The 15,305-nt window shown below is 47.0% G+C and overlaps 1 protein-coding gene across 1 annotated transcript in view; it reads right to left on the reverse strand.

Moving 5' to 3' along the window:
* Nucleotides 1-229: 229 nt before the first annotated feature.
* LOC125310000 (cilia- and flagella-associated protein 44) overlaps nucleotides 230-15,305 on the reverse strand; it is a gene marked incomplete in the record, with an annotated part of 24,967 nt that continues 9,891 nt past the window's right edge. Inside the window, 14 exon segments of the mRNA XM_048267154.1 lie at nucleotides 230-704; nucleotides 1,351-1,485; nucleotides 1,756-1,916; nucleotides 2,498-2,699; nucleotides 2,896-3,012; nucleotides 3,936-4,066; nucleotides 4,407-4,514; nucleotides 11,206-11,401; nucleotides 11,546-11,749; nucleotides 11,993-12,110; nucleotides 12,112-12,488; nucleotides 12,701-12,878; nucleotides 13,150-13,309; nucleotides 14,460-14,659. Of these exon segments, the coding sequence (XP_048123111.1) occupies nucleotides 447-704; nucleotides 1,351-1,485; nucleotides 1,756-1,916; nucleotides 2,498-2,699; nucleotides 2,896-3,012; nucleotides 3,936-4,066; nucleotides 4,407-4,514; nucleotides 11,206-11,401; nucleotides 11,546-11,749; nucleotides 11,993-12,110; nucleotides 12,112-12,488; nucleotides 12,701-12,878; nucleotides 13,150-13,309; nucleotides 14,460-14,659 (2,545 nt within the window).

A 15,305-nucleotide genomic window follows, 5' to 3' on the forward strand; every position in this document is an offset into this window, starting at 1 on the left:
CCTCTTTCGACAGGAGAGTAAAGGAAACACCAGAGACACAAAACGACTGTGATCTTCACGTGTCTTCACATATCTGATCTTCAAGCAAAACAGTCCAGTTTATTCTGGGCATAAATCATTAAGTTTAGCAATAGAGGTGTGATATATAGAAGTGCCAGAGAGTTAGTTCATGTCATCTGTGAATTTGTGTAAATAATCTGTATGTGTGTACAGTTTTGTTTTCTGTGTGCATGTGTGTGAATAAGGTTAAATGTTTATCTGAAGCTGAACAACATTACTACTTGCTGAGGAGCGATGTGTATAAGCAGATCTGGTGGGAGGTGTGGTGTGTGTGATGCATGCGCAAATGAGTGTGTGTTCATTTGTGTGTGTCTCTTTTGTGTGAGTGTGTGTGTGTGTGTGTGTGTGTGTGTGTGTGTGTGTGTCTGTATGGTGATTTCCACCCTCTACTGATTGCCGGAGAGCTGTGTGCGTATATGTATCTGGCGCGTGGTGTGGTGTGTGCGCGCGTGTGTGTGTGTGTGTGTGGGCGGGCTGGGCTGCAGGGGTGTTTGCGGCGGGGGCAGGATGTGTCCACCCTTGCGGGAGAGCATGGCGATCTCCTGCCGGAGCATGGCCCCCTCCTGGGCCTGCGACTCCACCAGCTCCTGGAGCCCACGCTTGGACTCAGCGTCCGCCCGCCGCCCACTCTGGAACTGAGCACCCTGACGGAGACATGGAGACACAGACATGAATACACACAGACACAGACACACACACACACACATACATACACACACACACACAGACACACAGACACACTCACATACAAAAACACACACACACACACAACACACACACACACACACACACACACACTCACATACAAACACAGACACACTCACATAGACACACTCACATACAAACACACACACACAGACACACTCACATACAAACACACACACACACACAAGCGCGCACGCAAAAACACACATACACTAACATCTGATTGCAGGTAGTTATATCATTCTTCTCCAGTTATAAAGCTTTGGTGTGTGTGTATGTGCGAGGGTCATAGATACAGATTAGATGATTTTGTATTTGTGTTGAAATACGAGTGTCTACATCTGCATCAAAAATTGTTAGTGTGTGTGTGTATGTGTATGTGTGTGTGTGTGTGAATTATGAGTGCTATGTATTTTTGGCTTGTTTGTGTGTGAAAGTTTCCATGTGTGAGTTATATCATCTATTACCCGCTGTTGAGCCTGTTTGTGTCCAGATGTGTGTGTGTGTGTGTGCGCGTGTGTGTGTGTGTCAAGAGAGAGAGAGAGAGATAGAGAGAGAGAGTGTGTGCTTGTGTGTTTTTCCTACCATCTTTTTCTGTCTGCTGTTGAGTTTGTCCTCCAGTTCCTTCTGTTCACACAGCAGGCTGTTGAGGCAGCGCAGTCTCTCTGTGTTCTGACGGGTCACCTGTGTCAGGGTCTCACGAGCCTTACACACGTTAGCCTGCTCACACACACACACATAAAAAGATTGAACTCTTCTGGCCTTCTGGTTAAAATACACTCTCACACTCTCTCTCTCACTCAATCACTCACTCACTCACTCACTTACTCACACACACACACACACACACACACACACACACACACACACACAAGGATAACTCTTCTGGCCTTCTGGTTAAAATACACACTCTCACTCTCTTTTTCTCACTCACTCAATCACTCACTCACTCACACACACATTCACTCTCTCTCTCACACACACACACACCTCCCAGGCCTTGACCTCCTGTGCGTAGGTCAGCTCCCTGATGCGGCTCTCCTGTCTCATCTCCTCCAGGACCCTGTTACCAGACAGCGTCTGCAGCCCCTCAAGATCCACCAGCTTCCCAAACTTCCTCAGCATCAGGTGCTCACAGCGGCTCTCTAGCTCTACACACACACACACACACACACACACACACACACACACACACGCACACACACGCGACGCAAATGCACACACACACACGCCTTCTAACGCCACGCACACACACACACACACACACGCGCACACACCACGCACACACAGTTTATACAGAAATGTAATTTTACCAAAGCTAGTGTCATCACGTAGGACTTGGCATTTGAACCCATGATGACAACAATACAACACGCAAAATAACACTCATCCATTTGCTCAACCTACCCAATTTAACACAACTAAATCAAATGACAAACAGTAAGATTCCAACTGTACCCCCATACCCCACCTCCCAGCTCTCCCCGCCTACTTCTGCCCCGTGTCCTTGTGTTTGTGCTGCAGGGTCACATGCTGCTGTCGGGCGTGGTGGTACACCTTTCTTTGCACACACACACACACACACACACACGTACCCTTTATCTTGGCCTGCATGTCCTTGTGTTTGTGCTGCAGGGTCACATGCTGCTGTCGGGCGTGGTGGTACAGCTTCCCCTGCACACACACACACACACACACACACACACACACACACACACACACACACACGTACCCTTTATCTTGGCCTGCATGTCCTTGTGTTCATGCTGCAGGGTGACGTGCCGCTGTCGGGCGTGGCGGTACAGCTCCCTCTGCTGGCTCTTCTCTTGCTGCAGCTCTCGGATGCGGTTCTGCAGGCGGACCAGCGGCGACGTGTTCAGCACCAGAGCCGAACCCAGACGCCTGGGTATCGTGCCGTTCACCAGAAACTCAATCTGGGCACAAATAACACACACACACACCCACACACAGATACACAACACACACACACACACACACACACTTTAAAGACACACAAATGGGAGTCTCAAAGCGTAATTCAATTCAAGGCATGTTTGTGCATTGGTGAATGCAGTGACTATAATATATTCTAAGACTAACACAATTACAGACACACACACACACACACACCTGGTGCAGTCGGAGCGGCACAACCACATCCAGCTCATTGAGTTTCTGCTGCTTCTCCCGGTTGAAGAGCTCCAGGTCGCCCTCTGCTGCATGTAGTGTGGTCTGCACAATCTTTGTCTGCAGGACAAACCACACCAGTAACCACACAGCACCAACCAGCACCTGAGAGAGCTACACTACAGTGTAACTGTAAACTTCAGTTTCAGGATCTCAGACCAGTGCAGGCATTTTCTCTTTAAAATGCTCTCACAGTTCAGAACCTGGTAAATCTGTTTAGAAATAAAGTCCTCTATTCTAATAAAACTGTCTAAAATGTCCTGCAGGACAGATCAACAGCCCACTAACAGAAATCCACCTCTAGACAGGGAAAACAAGAAAGAACAGTGACCCAAAATGGTCAAGAGGAAAAGCCAAAAAAAGAGATTACGTGAGTGAGAGAGATTGTGTAAGTGTGTGTGTGTGTGTGTGCGTGTGTGTGAGAGAAAGAGTGTAGGACATAAGAGGAGGGCAGGGTGCCATGCATGAGGAGAGAAGAGGAGTGGGAGATAGAGGAGAGGAGAGAAGAAGAGAGGAGTGGGAGATAGAGGAGATGAGAGGAGAAGAGAGGAGTGGGAGATAGAGGAGATGAGAGGAGAGGAGAGGAGGGAGAGAGAGGAGAGGAGAGGAGAAGAGAGGAGAAGAGAGGAGAGGAGAGAGAGGAGTGGGAGATAGAGGAGATGAGAGGAGAGGAGAGGAGTGGGAGAGAGAGGAGAAGAGAGGAGAGGAGAGGAGAAGAGAAGAGAGGAGTGGGACATAGAGGAGATGAGAGGAGAGGACAGGGGAGGAGAAGAGAGGAGAGGAGAGGGAGAGAGGAGAAGAGAGGAGAGGAGAAGAGAGGAGAGGGACATAGAGGAGATGAGAGGAGAGGAGAGATAGAGGAGAGGAGAGGAGAGGAGTGGGAGATAGAGGATATGAGAGGAGAGGAGAGGGGAGATAGAGGAGATGAGAGGAGAGGAGAAGAGAGGAGAGGGGGAGGAGTGAGTGCAGCAGGGGAGTCTGACTTTCTTGGCCAGTGCATCGCACTCTTTCTTGAGGCTGTCGGCCGTCTTCTTCTCCTCAGCCAGCAGCTCCTCCAGGTCCAGACGCCGCTCACGCAGCTGGACTGTGTTCTCAAAGAGCTCCGGGTCACAGTCTAACACACACACAAACACATAGACACACACACACACACAGACATATACACACACACAGACACACACACACACACACACACACACACACACACACACACATATTGTGGAGCTTAGGTACAACTGTACATGATGGCATCATGTTGTGTGTGAGGTTAGTTATGCAGCTCAGGTACATGACGGCATTGTGGTTAGCTGTGGAGGTCACATACACATGATGACATTGAGCTGTGTGTGTTGTAAGCACTGCCTTGCATTGAACTGTGTGTGTGTGTGTGTGTGTGTGTGTGTGTGTGTGTGTGCGTGCGTGTGTAGGATTAGAGGTAGAGATCAGGTACTCACTCGGGGGACACACGCTGTCATCCAGGGCCCCTGCCTCAGAGCCTTCATCATCCTCATCATCATCCCAGTCCTCCTCATCCGAGTCCTCACTGCTGGCCTCATCCTCCTCTGTCCAAACACACAGAACAATGCTTAACAGGCAGAAACACAGACACATACAGTCATTTCCTGTGTATACATTGCATTACGCCGCATTGTGTATAAACCACAGGACAGTATTCCTGTTAAAAAATGTAAAAAAAACGATTACCATATTAACAGGGTATCTGCACATTTTCCAAGTGCAAATTTAAAGACTTTTAAGACCTTTTCAAAACATCTAAATGGAAAAATTAAGACTATACCACAGCAAAAAGATACATACGACAACTTAAAACTGTTTTATGCAATAGTTTTTTTTCCCCTACTAATTTTAACCCCACCCCATTTTAGATGTCTAAAGAAGTTACCACATATATTTTGGCGAAAGAAAAATAATTGTGCGTGAATTACCTTCACAGCTATAAATGCCCAATTTTAGGGTCTGGGCTGCTTGCTTTTGAAGCTGGCTGTACATATCTGGTTGTGCTTACTGGCTGAGGCTGACTGTTCTTCACCTGTGTCTGTAGTAGCCTAGGCTACTTGTCAAATACATGTGCACTGGACTGGATTCCCTTCAATATTTTTTTCAAAGTTAGACTAAGCTATTTAAATATTTTAATAGGCCTACTTTATATAATTTACTATGTGCATCTATTGCCCCATATGCAGCACAGCAAATTAAAGTTAATCCACGACTTTACATTTTGCATACCTAAGCATACCTGTATCTAAACCAACCAAAGCTTGACTGAAACATTGTAAAACCATTGACTTTAATTAATTAAGAGACAGGTCCTCCTCGGATCCTGCTGAAAACTGCTGGTTTCATCTCAAACACGCACATATTATGAACGCACGTTTTTTTTATGTATCCAGTCGCCGACATAAAAAAAAATGCAGCTATATTTCACAACTTTTGCGAAGTATGCCTACTGGGAAAGGCTGGCAAGCAAGCTGTTGACAGATATTACAGGTATTATAACGTAGACAGATATTTCTTCCCTAGGCTAGGCCAGCAACACACGCTGGAAAGATGCAAACAGATCAACTTAACATGTAGCCTACAGTATTTCCTCCTGATTGCGAAAACGTTTGTTTTCTTTTTCTGTCAGTCCGTGGTTCCTGTTATGTATGTAGCTAAATGTTGTGCTATATAAATAGTGACCACTAGGGCGCATCAGTGTTCTGTAATTGGTTGAGTTCTCGTATGCAATAAACCAGTCTAGAAGAAGTGAGTGAACCAGCAAAAGCGTGTGAGTGTTGCTCTGGTGCGAATATAGAATTGTCTATATAAAGACATTAGGAAGCAACATAACATAAATTGGCGACGAGTTGTGTAGTCCTGAAGACTTTTCACTGCATCGGCGAGTGAACTGCCGATGTTGGTCACGTTTGGACAAAGAAAAGAACAACCACGCTGGAAGCACCTAGCTAGTGAGCTTAGTGTTAGCTGTTAGGAGGTGATGAGTCGGTCTTCTTCCGAAGAGTCTAACGTTACAGTGCAAGCCACTAGAAGCAGACACATCATGGCGGGAATAATTGGACATATGGATCCCTTTGATGAAACCGGTGAGCAGTGGGCAACGTATATTGAACGTTTTGAACATTACATCCTGGCAAATGAGATTAGGGATGCAAAGAAAGTGCCTGTGCTGTTTAGTGTGCTGGGACCGAAAACGTATGGACTACTTCGAAGTTTGGTTGCTCCTAACAAGCCTGGGGAGATGGACTATGACCGTATTGTGAGGGTGTTGCAGGCCCATTTCGATCCAAAGCCGCTCGTGATTGCGGAGAGATTCCGGTTTCACAAGCGAAATCAGGGGGAAGGGGAAACAGTTGCACAATATGTCGCGGTATTGAAAAGACTTCCGGAACATTGTGAGTTCGGTGCTTACTTGGAAGACGCGAAGGGACAGATTTGTCTGTGGACTTAAGAGTGAAACTGTACAGAAGCGCTTTTGACTGAGAAAGATCTCACGCTTCAGAAAGCACTTCGATTATGCTGTATCTGCAGAGACAGCGGCGCAACGATGCAGCAGTTAAGTGGCTCAATTCAAAGTGAACGCGTGTTTTCCCCAAAATGCCGCCCGTTCTTGGGAAAACTAACCATACTGATGAGGACTGCTGGTACAAAGATCGTGACTGCCACCAGTGTGGGAGGAAAGGCCACACTAAGCTCATGTGTAAGAGCAAAGCCAAAAGCAACCGAGACAGAGAATGGAAACAGAAAGTGGAAAAACCTGAACAGAAAGGTAATGCAATTAAGCGCCCTAAAAAAAGATAGAAAGAAGAAAATTTATCACGTTGAGGCAAGAGAAGATCAAAGCGAAAAGTGAGGAAAATAAATCTGACACTGACTGTGAGTTGGGACTGTATTCCATGTCACAAAAAGGGAAATATTCACGAATATCAGTGCTGCCTGTAGTAAATGGAAAGAAAATGGAGATGGAACTGGATACAGGGGCTGCTGTGTCTCTTCCATGGGAACAGTACAGAAGCATGCTGGGCCAACTGCCACTGCAGCCCACTGATATCATGCTCAAGACATACACTGGAGAGCCTTTGGCCACCAGAAGGGGTCATCAAGGTGCAAGTAAAGTTAAACAAGCAATGTGCTGATTTGCCCTTGTATGTAGTTAAAGTTGATGCACCAAGACTGTTTGGTAGAGAGTGGCTGAGAGTTATTAAACTGAACTGGAAAGACTTAAAGACTGTGCATGCAATTGAGCAGAGAGAGAAAGACAACTTGGGAGACGGTGTTAAAGAGACACTCAGCTGTTTTCTCTAAAAAGCTAGGCACAATGAAGGGAATTAAGGCCACATTGACTATTAGACCTAACAGTGTACCCAAATTCTGTCCACCACGCGTGCCATATGCTCTTCGACCTCGAGTTGAGGCCGAACTAAAACGACTGACTGAGCTTGGGGTGATCTCACCAGTGGAGCATAGTGATTGGGCCACGCCCGTGGTGCCTGTCAGCAAAAAGGATGGCACAGTGAGACTTTGTGGAGATTTCAAGGTCACCCCTCAACCCAGCTCTGTGCGTGGATAAGTATCCAATTCCACGTATTGAAGACCTTTTGCCTCTCTAGCAGGAGGTCAACGATTCAGTAAGTTAGACTTATCAAATGCCTATCTACAGATGGAGGTAGAAGAGAAGTCTAGGGAGCTGCTGACTATCTCTACACAAAAAGGGCTATTTTGTTTTAACCGCTTACCGTTTGGAGTAGCATCATCGCCCGCTTTATTTCAGAAGGCTATGGACCAAGTGCTTCTCGGACTGCCGCATTACGCACTGTTACCTGGACGACATCCTGATCAGTGGTCCTGACCAACAGACTCAACTAAAACTCTGGATGCAGTCCTGGGCAGGCTAGAGGAACAGGGTCTGCATCTCAAGTCAGAGAAGTGCCTGTTTTTCCAGGAGTCCGTGGAATACTTGGGCCATATCATTGACGCAGCTGGACTCCACAAATCACCAGAGAAGGTACGTGCCATTGTGGAAGCACCTGCAACAGGTGATCTCAGTCAGCTACGTTCGTTCCTAGGGATGCTGAACTATTACGGATGTTTCATTCCCGACTTAGCCACTGTCATGAAACCACTGAATGAACTGTTAAATAAAGGGAAGAAATGGCAGTGGACGTCAGCATTCCAGACATCTAAAGCACTACTTGTATCACAGGAGGTATTGACCCACTACAATCCTAAGCTGCCGCTCCGCCTCGCGTGTGATGCTTCGCCTTATGGGGTCGGAGCTGTGCTCTCGCACGTCATGCCTGATGGTGAGGAAAGACCAATAGCCTATGCATCTCGAACGCTCAGCAAGGCGGAACAAAACTACGCCCAGATCGAGAAGGAGGCGCTAGCAATAGTCTTTGGAGTACGCAAGTTCCACCAGTACCTCTATGGTAACAAGTTCACCCTACTCACTGACCATCGCCCGCTGACCTCCATCCTGAGTCCATTGAAAAGTACACCGTCAATGGCTGCCGCCCGAATGCAGCGCTGGGCGCTCCTCCTGTCAGCGCATGATTATACCATTCAATACCGGAAAGGTACATTACATGCAAATGCCGATGGACTGTCACGGTTACCACTCTCCTACACTCATAAGGAGAAGCGGGGCGCAGTAGAGGTATTCTACACATCTCAGTTGGACACACTACCAGTCAGTAGTACCGAGATCAGATGTGACACCTTGTCTGACCCCACCTTGTCTCGTGTCTTAGAAATGGTCTCAACTGGTCGTTTTCCAGCTGCAAAGGGAGCAGGTGAAGAGATGTCGCCCTATCTGTTGCGCCGTCATGATCTCACAATACAACAGGGATGCCTTATGTGGGGTGTGAGAGTGGTCGTGCCACCTAAACTGCACCCCCGGGTTCTGGAAGAGCTACACTTAGCACATCCAGGTGTAGTGAGGATGAAGAGCTTGGCACGCAGTTATGTTTGGTGGCCTGGCATAGACTCTCAAATTGAGCTCAAGGCCAAATCTTGCCACTCCTGTCAGAGCGTACAAAAAGAGCCTGGGCTAGCACCTCTACACCCTTGGATGTGGCCCTCCAGTCCTTGGGAAAGGATACATGTGGACTTTGCAGGTCCATTTGAAGGACATATGTACTTGGTCGCTGTGGATGCACATTCTAAGTGGCCTGAGGTGCACATCATGGACAGCACCACTGCCAGCATGACCATTCAAGTGCTCAGGGGCCTTTTTAGTCGCTATGGCATTCCACACATTCTTGTGAGTGACAACGACCACAGTTCTGTGCTGAAGAATTCAGTGTGTTCCTGAAGTCCAATGGAGTCAAGCACATCTGCTCAGCGCCATACCATCCTGCCACCAATGGCTTGGCGGCGCTTTGTGCAGGCGTTCAAACATGCCTTAAAAGCATCCAAAGGCATAGCATCGTGTCGTCAGCGACTTTGATGCGCTTTCTACTGACTTACGAAACACCCCTCACGCAACAACGAAAAGAAACGCCGGCTATGTTGTTCCTCCGGGCTGCGGCTCGCGGATTTCCTGAAACCCAGTGTTGCTGGAGCAGTTCACAGGTCACAGGATGCCCAACAACAACGCCGCCAACGTCACTCTAGGGCCAGACAGTTTGATGTTGGGGAGCCAGTCCTTGTGCGTGATTATAGGAAAGGGGAGGAAAAGTGGGCACAAGGTGTTGTTATAGAAAAGACAGGACCGGTGTCGTACAAGGTAAATGTGGGATCACCAGGGGTATGGAAACGTCATGTGGACCAGATGCTGACACGCCCGGAGCCTGAGCCTCAGCAGACTGCGGTGAACCTTCCTGTAATCCCACAGGTGTTACTACCCCAGAGTGATAGTTGTACCACAATGCACCCTTATACACCTCCACCAGAAAAGAATGATGATCAAGTTCCTGAGATCATCGAACCATCAAATACACACCATTCCCCTGAACCACCACCTACGGGACATACGCAGGTAACAGAGACTGTGAAACGCTATCCTGTGAGGATCACAAAACCACCAGTACGTTACCGTGATGAGTGAACAGTGATTAGCTCACAGAAGTTTGTAGTACAGTTTGAGTTTTGGAACATATTGTTTTCAACATAGTTATACCGAAAGTAAGATAACTCCTCATTGTTATTTTGTTGTACAAAGAAAAAGAAAACTGTACAAATGTACTTTTTATGTTGTGCACGGAAAAGTGTATCATTTAGGTTGTGTTAAAGAAAATATATTTTGTGTTAAGGGACAACCTATCTTAGTGGGGAGGAAATGTTATGTATGTAGCTAAATGTTGTGCTATATAAATAGTGACCACTAGGGCGCATCAGTGTTCTGTAATTGGTTGAGTTCTCGTATGCAATAAACCAGTCTAGAAGAAGTGAGTGAACCAGCAAAAGCGTGTGAGTGTTGCTCTGGTGCGAATATAGAATTGTCTATATAAAGACATTAGGAAGCAACATAACAGTTCCTTCCTTCGCAGCAAATTATCAGACGAGTGACAGAAGCACTGCGCATAATTTGACCAGCAGTCTTTGTGTCCATAGTTTGTGAAACCATGATGCCCAGCGCAACTCCAAAAAGGACAAATGAGCGTCCGGCTTATGGCTGCGCCGGACAGGGCTTTTAAAATCCATAGGCTATGTCCTGCCTAAATTCCAACGTATGGCCACCCTATCGCTAACTGGTTTACCAACTCTTTCTCCCGCTCATTCTGCCACTCACGTAGCCTACCTGCGTATCGCTAAGGCCTCGGCTACACCACGAAAACGTCAGGCATATTTGTACATATTATTACCGTTTTCACACCTTTAACCACACCCGTGAAAAACATCTCCACTCTGCAAACACTACACTTCCTCCCGTTGCCTTTTAGTCACTTATACAATTGCGTTTTAAATCCACGAAAAACCGGATGGAGACATTTCACTCGATCTCTTGTACTCGCCGGCGGTCCCATACCAAATTTAATACCTCCCTTTCAAAAATTCAAGACATCCCAGACAATTTAAGACTTTTTTAGGCCTTAAAAACCGAAAGTTGTATTTAAGACTTTTTAAGGATCCGCGGGAACCCTGTATTAACTGCCACCGTGTATTAACCTCATAGCTGAGGAAAATTTGCAAAATCAATGTATAAACCAGTTGGGAAAGTTGGGAAATTAGTTAGGAAATTACACACATTTGGATTACAAATGCCTAGAGACCGGAGAAGCCACACATTCTCACCGTCCTCTCCCGTTTTCTCCTTCTTCTTGACGCGTTTGATCTTCTTCTTGAAGACGCGCGTGAGGAACTCGGCGAACTTGTTGTTATCTCCGAGGGAGGCCTGGAAGGTGGCGGCGATGGTGCGCTCCCTCTCCTGCAGCTTAACGATCTCCCTACGCTTCAGCTCCAGCTGCTTCTTACACTCCTCCAGCTTTTCCTACAACACACACACACACACACACACACACACAATCAACTTTAGCATGTAGACTTATAGATTTCCCTCATGCATCAGAACCTTCTTGAACATCAGATTCTTGTAGAACATCAGATTCTTCTAGAACAGAATCCTGGCACCCACTGTGAGCTCGTCCTCCTCCTTCATGCGGGCGTTGAGGCGTCCCTGCAGCGTGTTCTCGCGCTTCTCAAACTCCTTGAGCAGCAGCAGCTCCTGGAAGAGCGTGACGTGGCGCAGGTCGGCCAGCTTCATCTGGATGTCCAGACTCAGCTTCTCGTGCCGAAGCAGACACAGCTCGGCGTCGAAGCACCACACCGCGCTCTCTATCTGCAGAGAGAGAGAGAGGGAAGAGGAGGATGAGGAGGGAGATAGAGAGAGGAGCGAAGACGGGAGAAGACATGTACATGAAAGATGGAAATGAATGGAAATTAAGTTGTTGACATTTTAACAACAACCACTCTATAGGTATGCATTCCTAACCAAGCCAAAATGAGTACAAGATACACAAGATACAAGATAAACACACACAAACACACACACACACACACACACACACAAGACCGCCCTCACCTCCTGCAGCAGGCTGTCCTGCAGATCCAGGTTCTTAATCTCCTCCACTCTCCTCATCTCCTCCTCCAGCTCTGTCTCCATCTCCTGCTCTTCCTCTCCCCCCACCTCCTCTTCACCAGTCTGCCTGGTTCTGCCACTTTCCTTCCTCTCCTCCTCCTCCTCCTCTCTTTTGTCCCTCCTTCCCAAGCTCTGCCAGCAGGTGGTCCCCCTCCTCCCCCTCGTCTGCACCTCCTCCTCCTCTTCGCTGCACCTCCCTGGCCTTGAGCAGGGCGTCGTAGCGGCGCAGGGTGTCGCGCGTGTAGCGCAGCTTCTTCTCTGGGGTCTCCTCGGGCAGCAGGGTGGGCAGAGAGGGCAGCGGCTGGCGCTTGGAGGCGGGCAGACGCTCCTGGACCTCCTGCAGACGGTGGAGCAGTGAGCGCAGGGAGGCGAGCAGCGCCACCTTGCTGTCGCGGAGATCCATCACTCGGGTGTTCATCTCCATCTTTTGGTTGTAGATCTGTAGTCATACATGGACACACAAATATAGTCAAGTATAGAACAGGGGAGCCTCATATGCTGCAGTTGAACTAAGCTTTTGAGGAAAAGATGAGTGCTCAAAACATTAAAAATAGTTTTAGAAGACTGGTCTAATGGAAGCTAATTGTTGAGCTATTTTGTCTATTTTGCGGCCGGTGTAGCCCCGGGGTTAGGGTGTTTAGTGCTACTGACCCTCTCCTCCAGAGTGACGAGCTGGGCTCTCTTCTTTTCGGCGTTCATGCGCAGGTGTTCAGGGACGCTGAAGTCTTTGGCCGTCTTGAGCTTGAAGTCGCCCATGTTCTCAGTGGCACTGCGGATGGCCAAGACATCCGCTGGGTCCTCACAGTCTTCACTGGGCTTGGATGCGTAGCTGTGCACACACACACACACAGATATATGCTGTGTGTAGGCACATGTACTACTATATATGTGTGGCAGAAACAAACTGACAAATTGGTTGGCTGAATGAATAACTACATGATTTATTGATCAATTAATTGAATGAATGAATGAATGAATGAATGAAGTGATCATACTTAATTTACATTGTAAGGGATTCATCACAAAACAACACCTAATCCTTCCAATTCTACTCAGACTCACACACACACACACACACAGAGGTACTGATTGGCACCCACAGTTCGTCCCACTCCTTCTTTCTCTTCTGTATCTTGGCTCGGGCCTTCTCTGCCTTCTCGGCCACCTTGCGGAGTTTCTCTGCCTGTCGGCCAATCAGCTTGCTCACACTGGGCTTCATGCGGGACTGAAGCACTCCGGAGCCAGCCGCTCCCAGCTCGTCTGAGGACAGTGGTGGGAAAAGGGGATTAGAGCTTCTATTTGATTCTATTAGATTTGCTTCTAACTTGAGACGGAGACAGGAAGCAATAGCCTGGAAAATCCAGACCCTGGTAATCTAGAAAGATTAAGGGTCTGGCCACGAATAATGAAAATGGCCCAACTCGAGGGGCGGCACCAAGCATGCGTTTGAAAATCTCACTGCACGCAATTGGATAACACTACCTACGACCAATGTTTACTAAATGATTCGTTGCAGTGCTGTCGTCATCTGTTTAGCTCGCCTCTGGCCTGCCTATATCAGATACACCGATGTGATTGGTTCCTTGCGATGCAAGGGGTAAAAGTAACGTGCATCATTACTCATTGCCAGAGTGTCTTGCAGAGACAATTCTAATTGTGCTCTCGCGAGAACTCTGGATTTCCAGGGTAAGAAAGCAACACATCACAAGGCAAAAGCTAGTTAAGAAGTGTAGCTAAGAAAGCTAGCTAAGACATGTAGCTAAGAAGTCACCTAAGAAAGGTAGCTAAAAAAGCCAGCTAAGACATGTAGCTAAGAAGCTAGCTAAGGAACATATAGGGTTGCCACCTGTGTCTGACAAAAATCCTGGACATTTTGACCATCCAATCGACCTTTTTGTTTGTAAGCAATGGCGCCTTTTGCACATCTAACCCAAGATAAAAACAGTCATTCTAAGCGACAAATCTATAGCTAAAATTAGTAAGAATGACAATTTCTAGTTATTTGTTTAGTTAATTGCTTTATTTAATAGCAGACCTATTATTTTGTTATATTTTCAACAGTTTTTAGTTGTGGACACCTGGGGGCAGTATTGAGAAAAAAAGGGGAATACATAATTAGGTTCTGCTTCTTTGCTTATGTGGAATAAAAACAATTAATGTCATTCAGTGTCCAGGATTTTTATTTTTATTTTCCTGGACAGACCATGAAAATCCTGGACAATCAGGAAAATCCTGGACAGGTGGCAACCCTCGGAACATAGCTAAGAAAGATAGGAATAATGAGTGAAATACCTAAACCAAAAATGTGAGTGGAATTCATTCAAGTCAAATCCAATTTCAGTCTGTTGTCTCGTCCTTCTGGCACATGTTATACTAGCAGAATCCAGTCACACCTGAAGTGGTGTGGTACCTGGGTCAGTGACGGGTCCCTTGCTGGGGTCGGCCATGCTACGACGGCGCTCCGTCATGCCAGGTCTTCTCCCGGTCCGGGTACGCTGCTTCAGCAGGTAGAAGTGGTCGGACAGAGCCAACAGCCGGTAGGTGGAGATACGGTGCTCACTACGTAACGCCACCACCGTCACCGTCTCTGACACCAGAGAGTCCCAGAACCTGCGTACACACACACAAATACACGCACACATGGATGCATGCACGCACACACACAAACACACACATGCGCACAAAAACACACACACACACTAGAGATGAGCCAGCACAACCTGCACACCACCGAGTCTAATGAACACAAGGCTTATACTGAGTGAGCACTGAAGATGGAGCTGGCAGAGTTGTCTTTCTGTGTGGTAATGTTAAATATTAGATTAGATTAGATTCAACTTTATTGTCATTTAGCAGAGTACAGGTACAGAGCCAATGAAATGCAGTTGACATCCAACCAGAAGTGCAAAAGAAGCATTAAATACCAAAGGTTGAGTACATTCTGCACAGGTTGAGTGCAGTTGTGTAGACAAGATTAATTATGTACAACAGTGTATAGTTAGATAAATACAGGTTAAGCGCAGGTTATGAAATATAAAAAATAAATATATTGTGCAGTTTTGGGTGTTAGCAGTGCAAGGGCATTGATGAAACAGTTCAGTAAATGTAAGTAAATGTAAACAGGTAAACGGTGCAGTCAATGTAAACAGGTAAACAGTGCAGAAGTAAAAAGTAAACAGGTAAACAAGTAAACCGCTAAAGTGCAAATGCTAGTCAGGAGGTGTAGTTTTGTTCAGTAGTGTTACAGCCTCTGGAA

The sequence above is a fragment of the Alosa alosa genome, chromosome 16 (assembly GCF_017589495.1).
Source record: "Alosa alosa isolate M-15738 ecotype Scorff River chromosome 16, AALO_Geno_1.1, whole genome shotgun sequence".
Taxonomy (NCBI): domain Eukaryota; kingdom Metazoa; phylum Chordata; class Actinopteri; order Clupeiformes; family Clupeidae; genus Alosa; species Alosa alosa.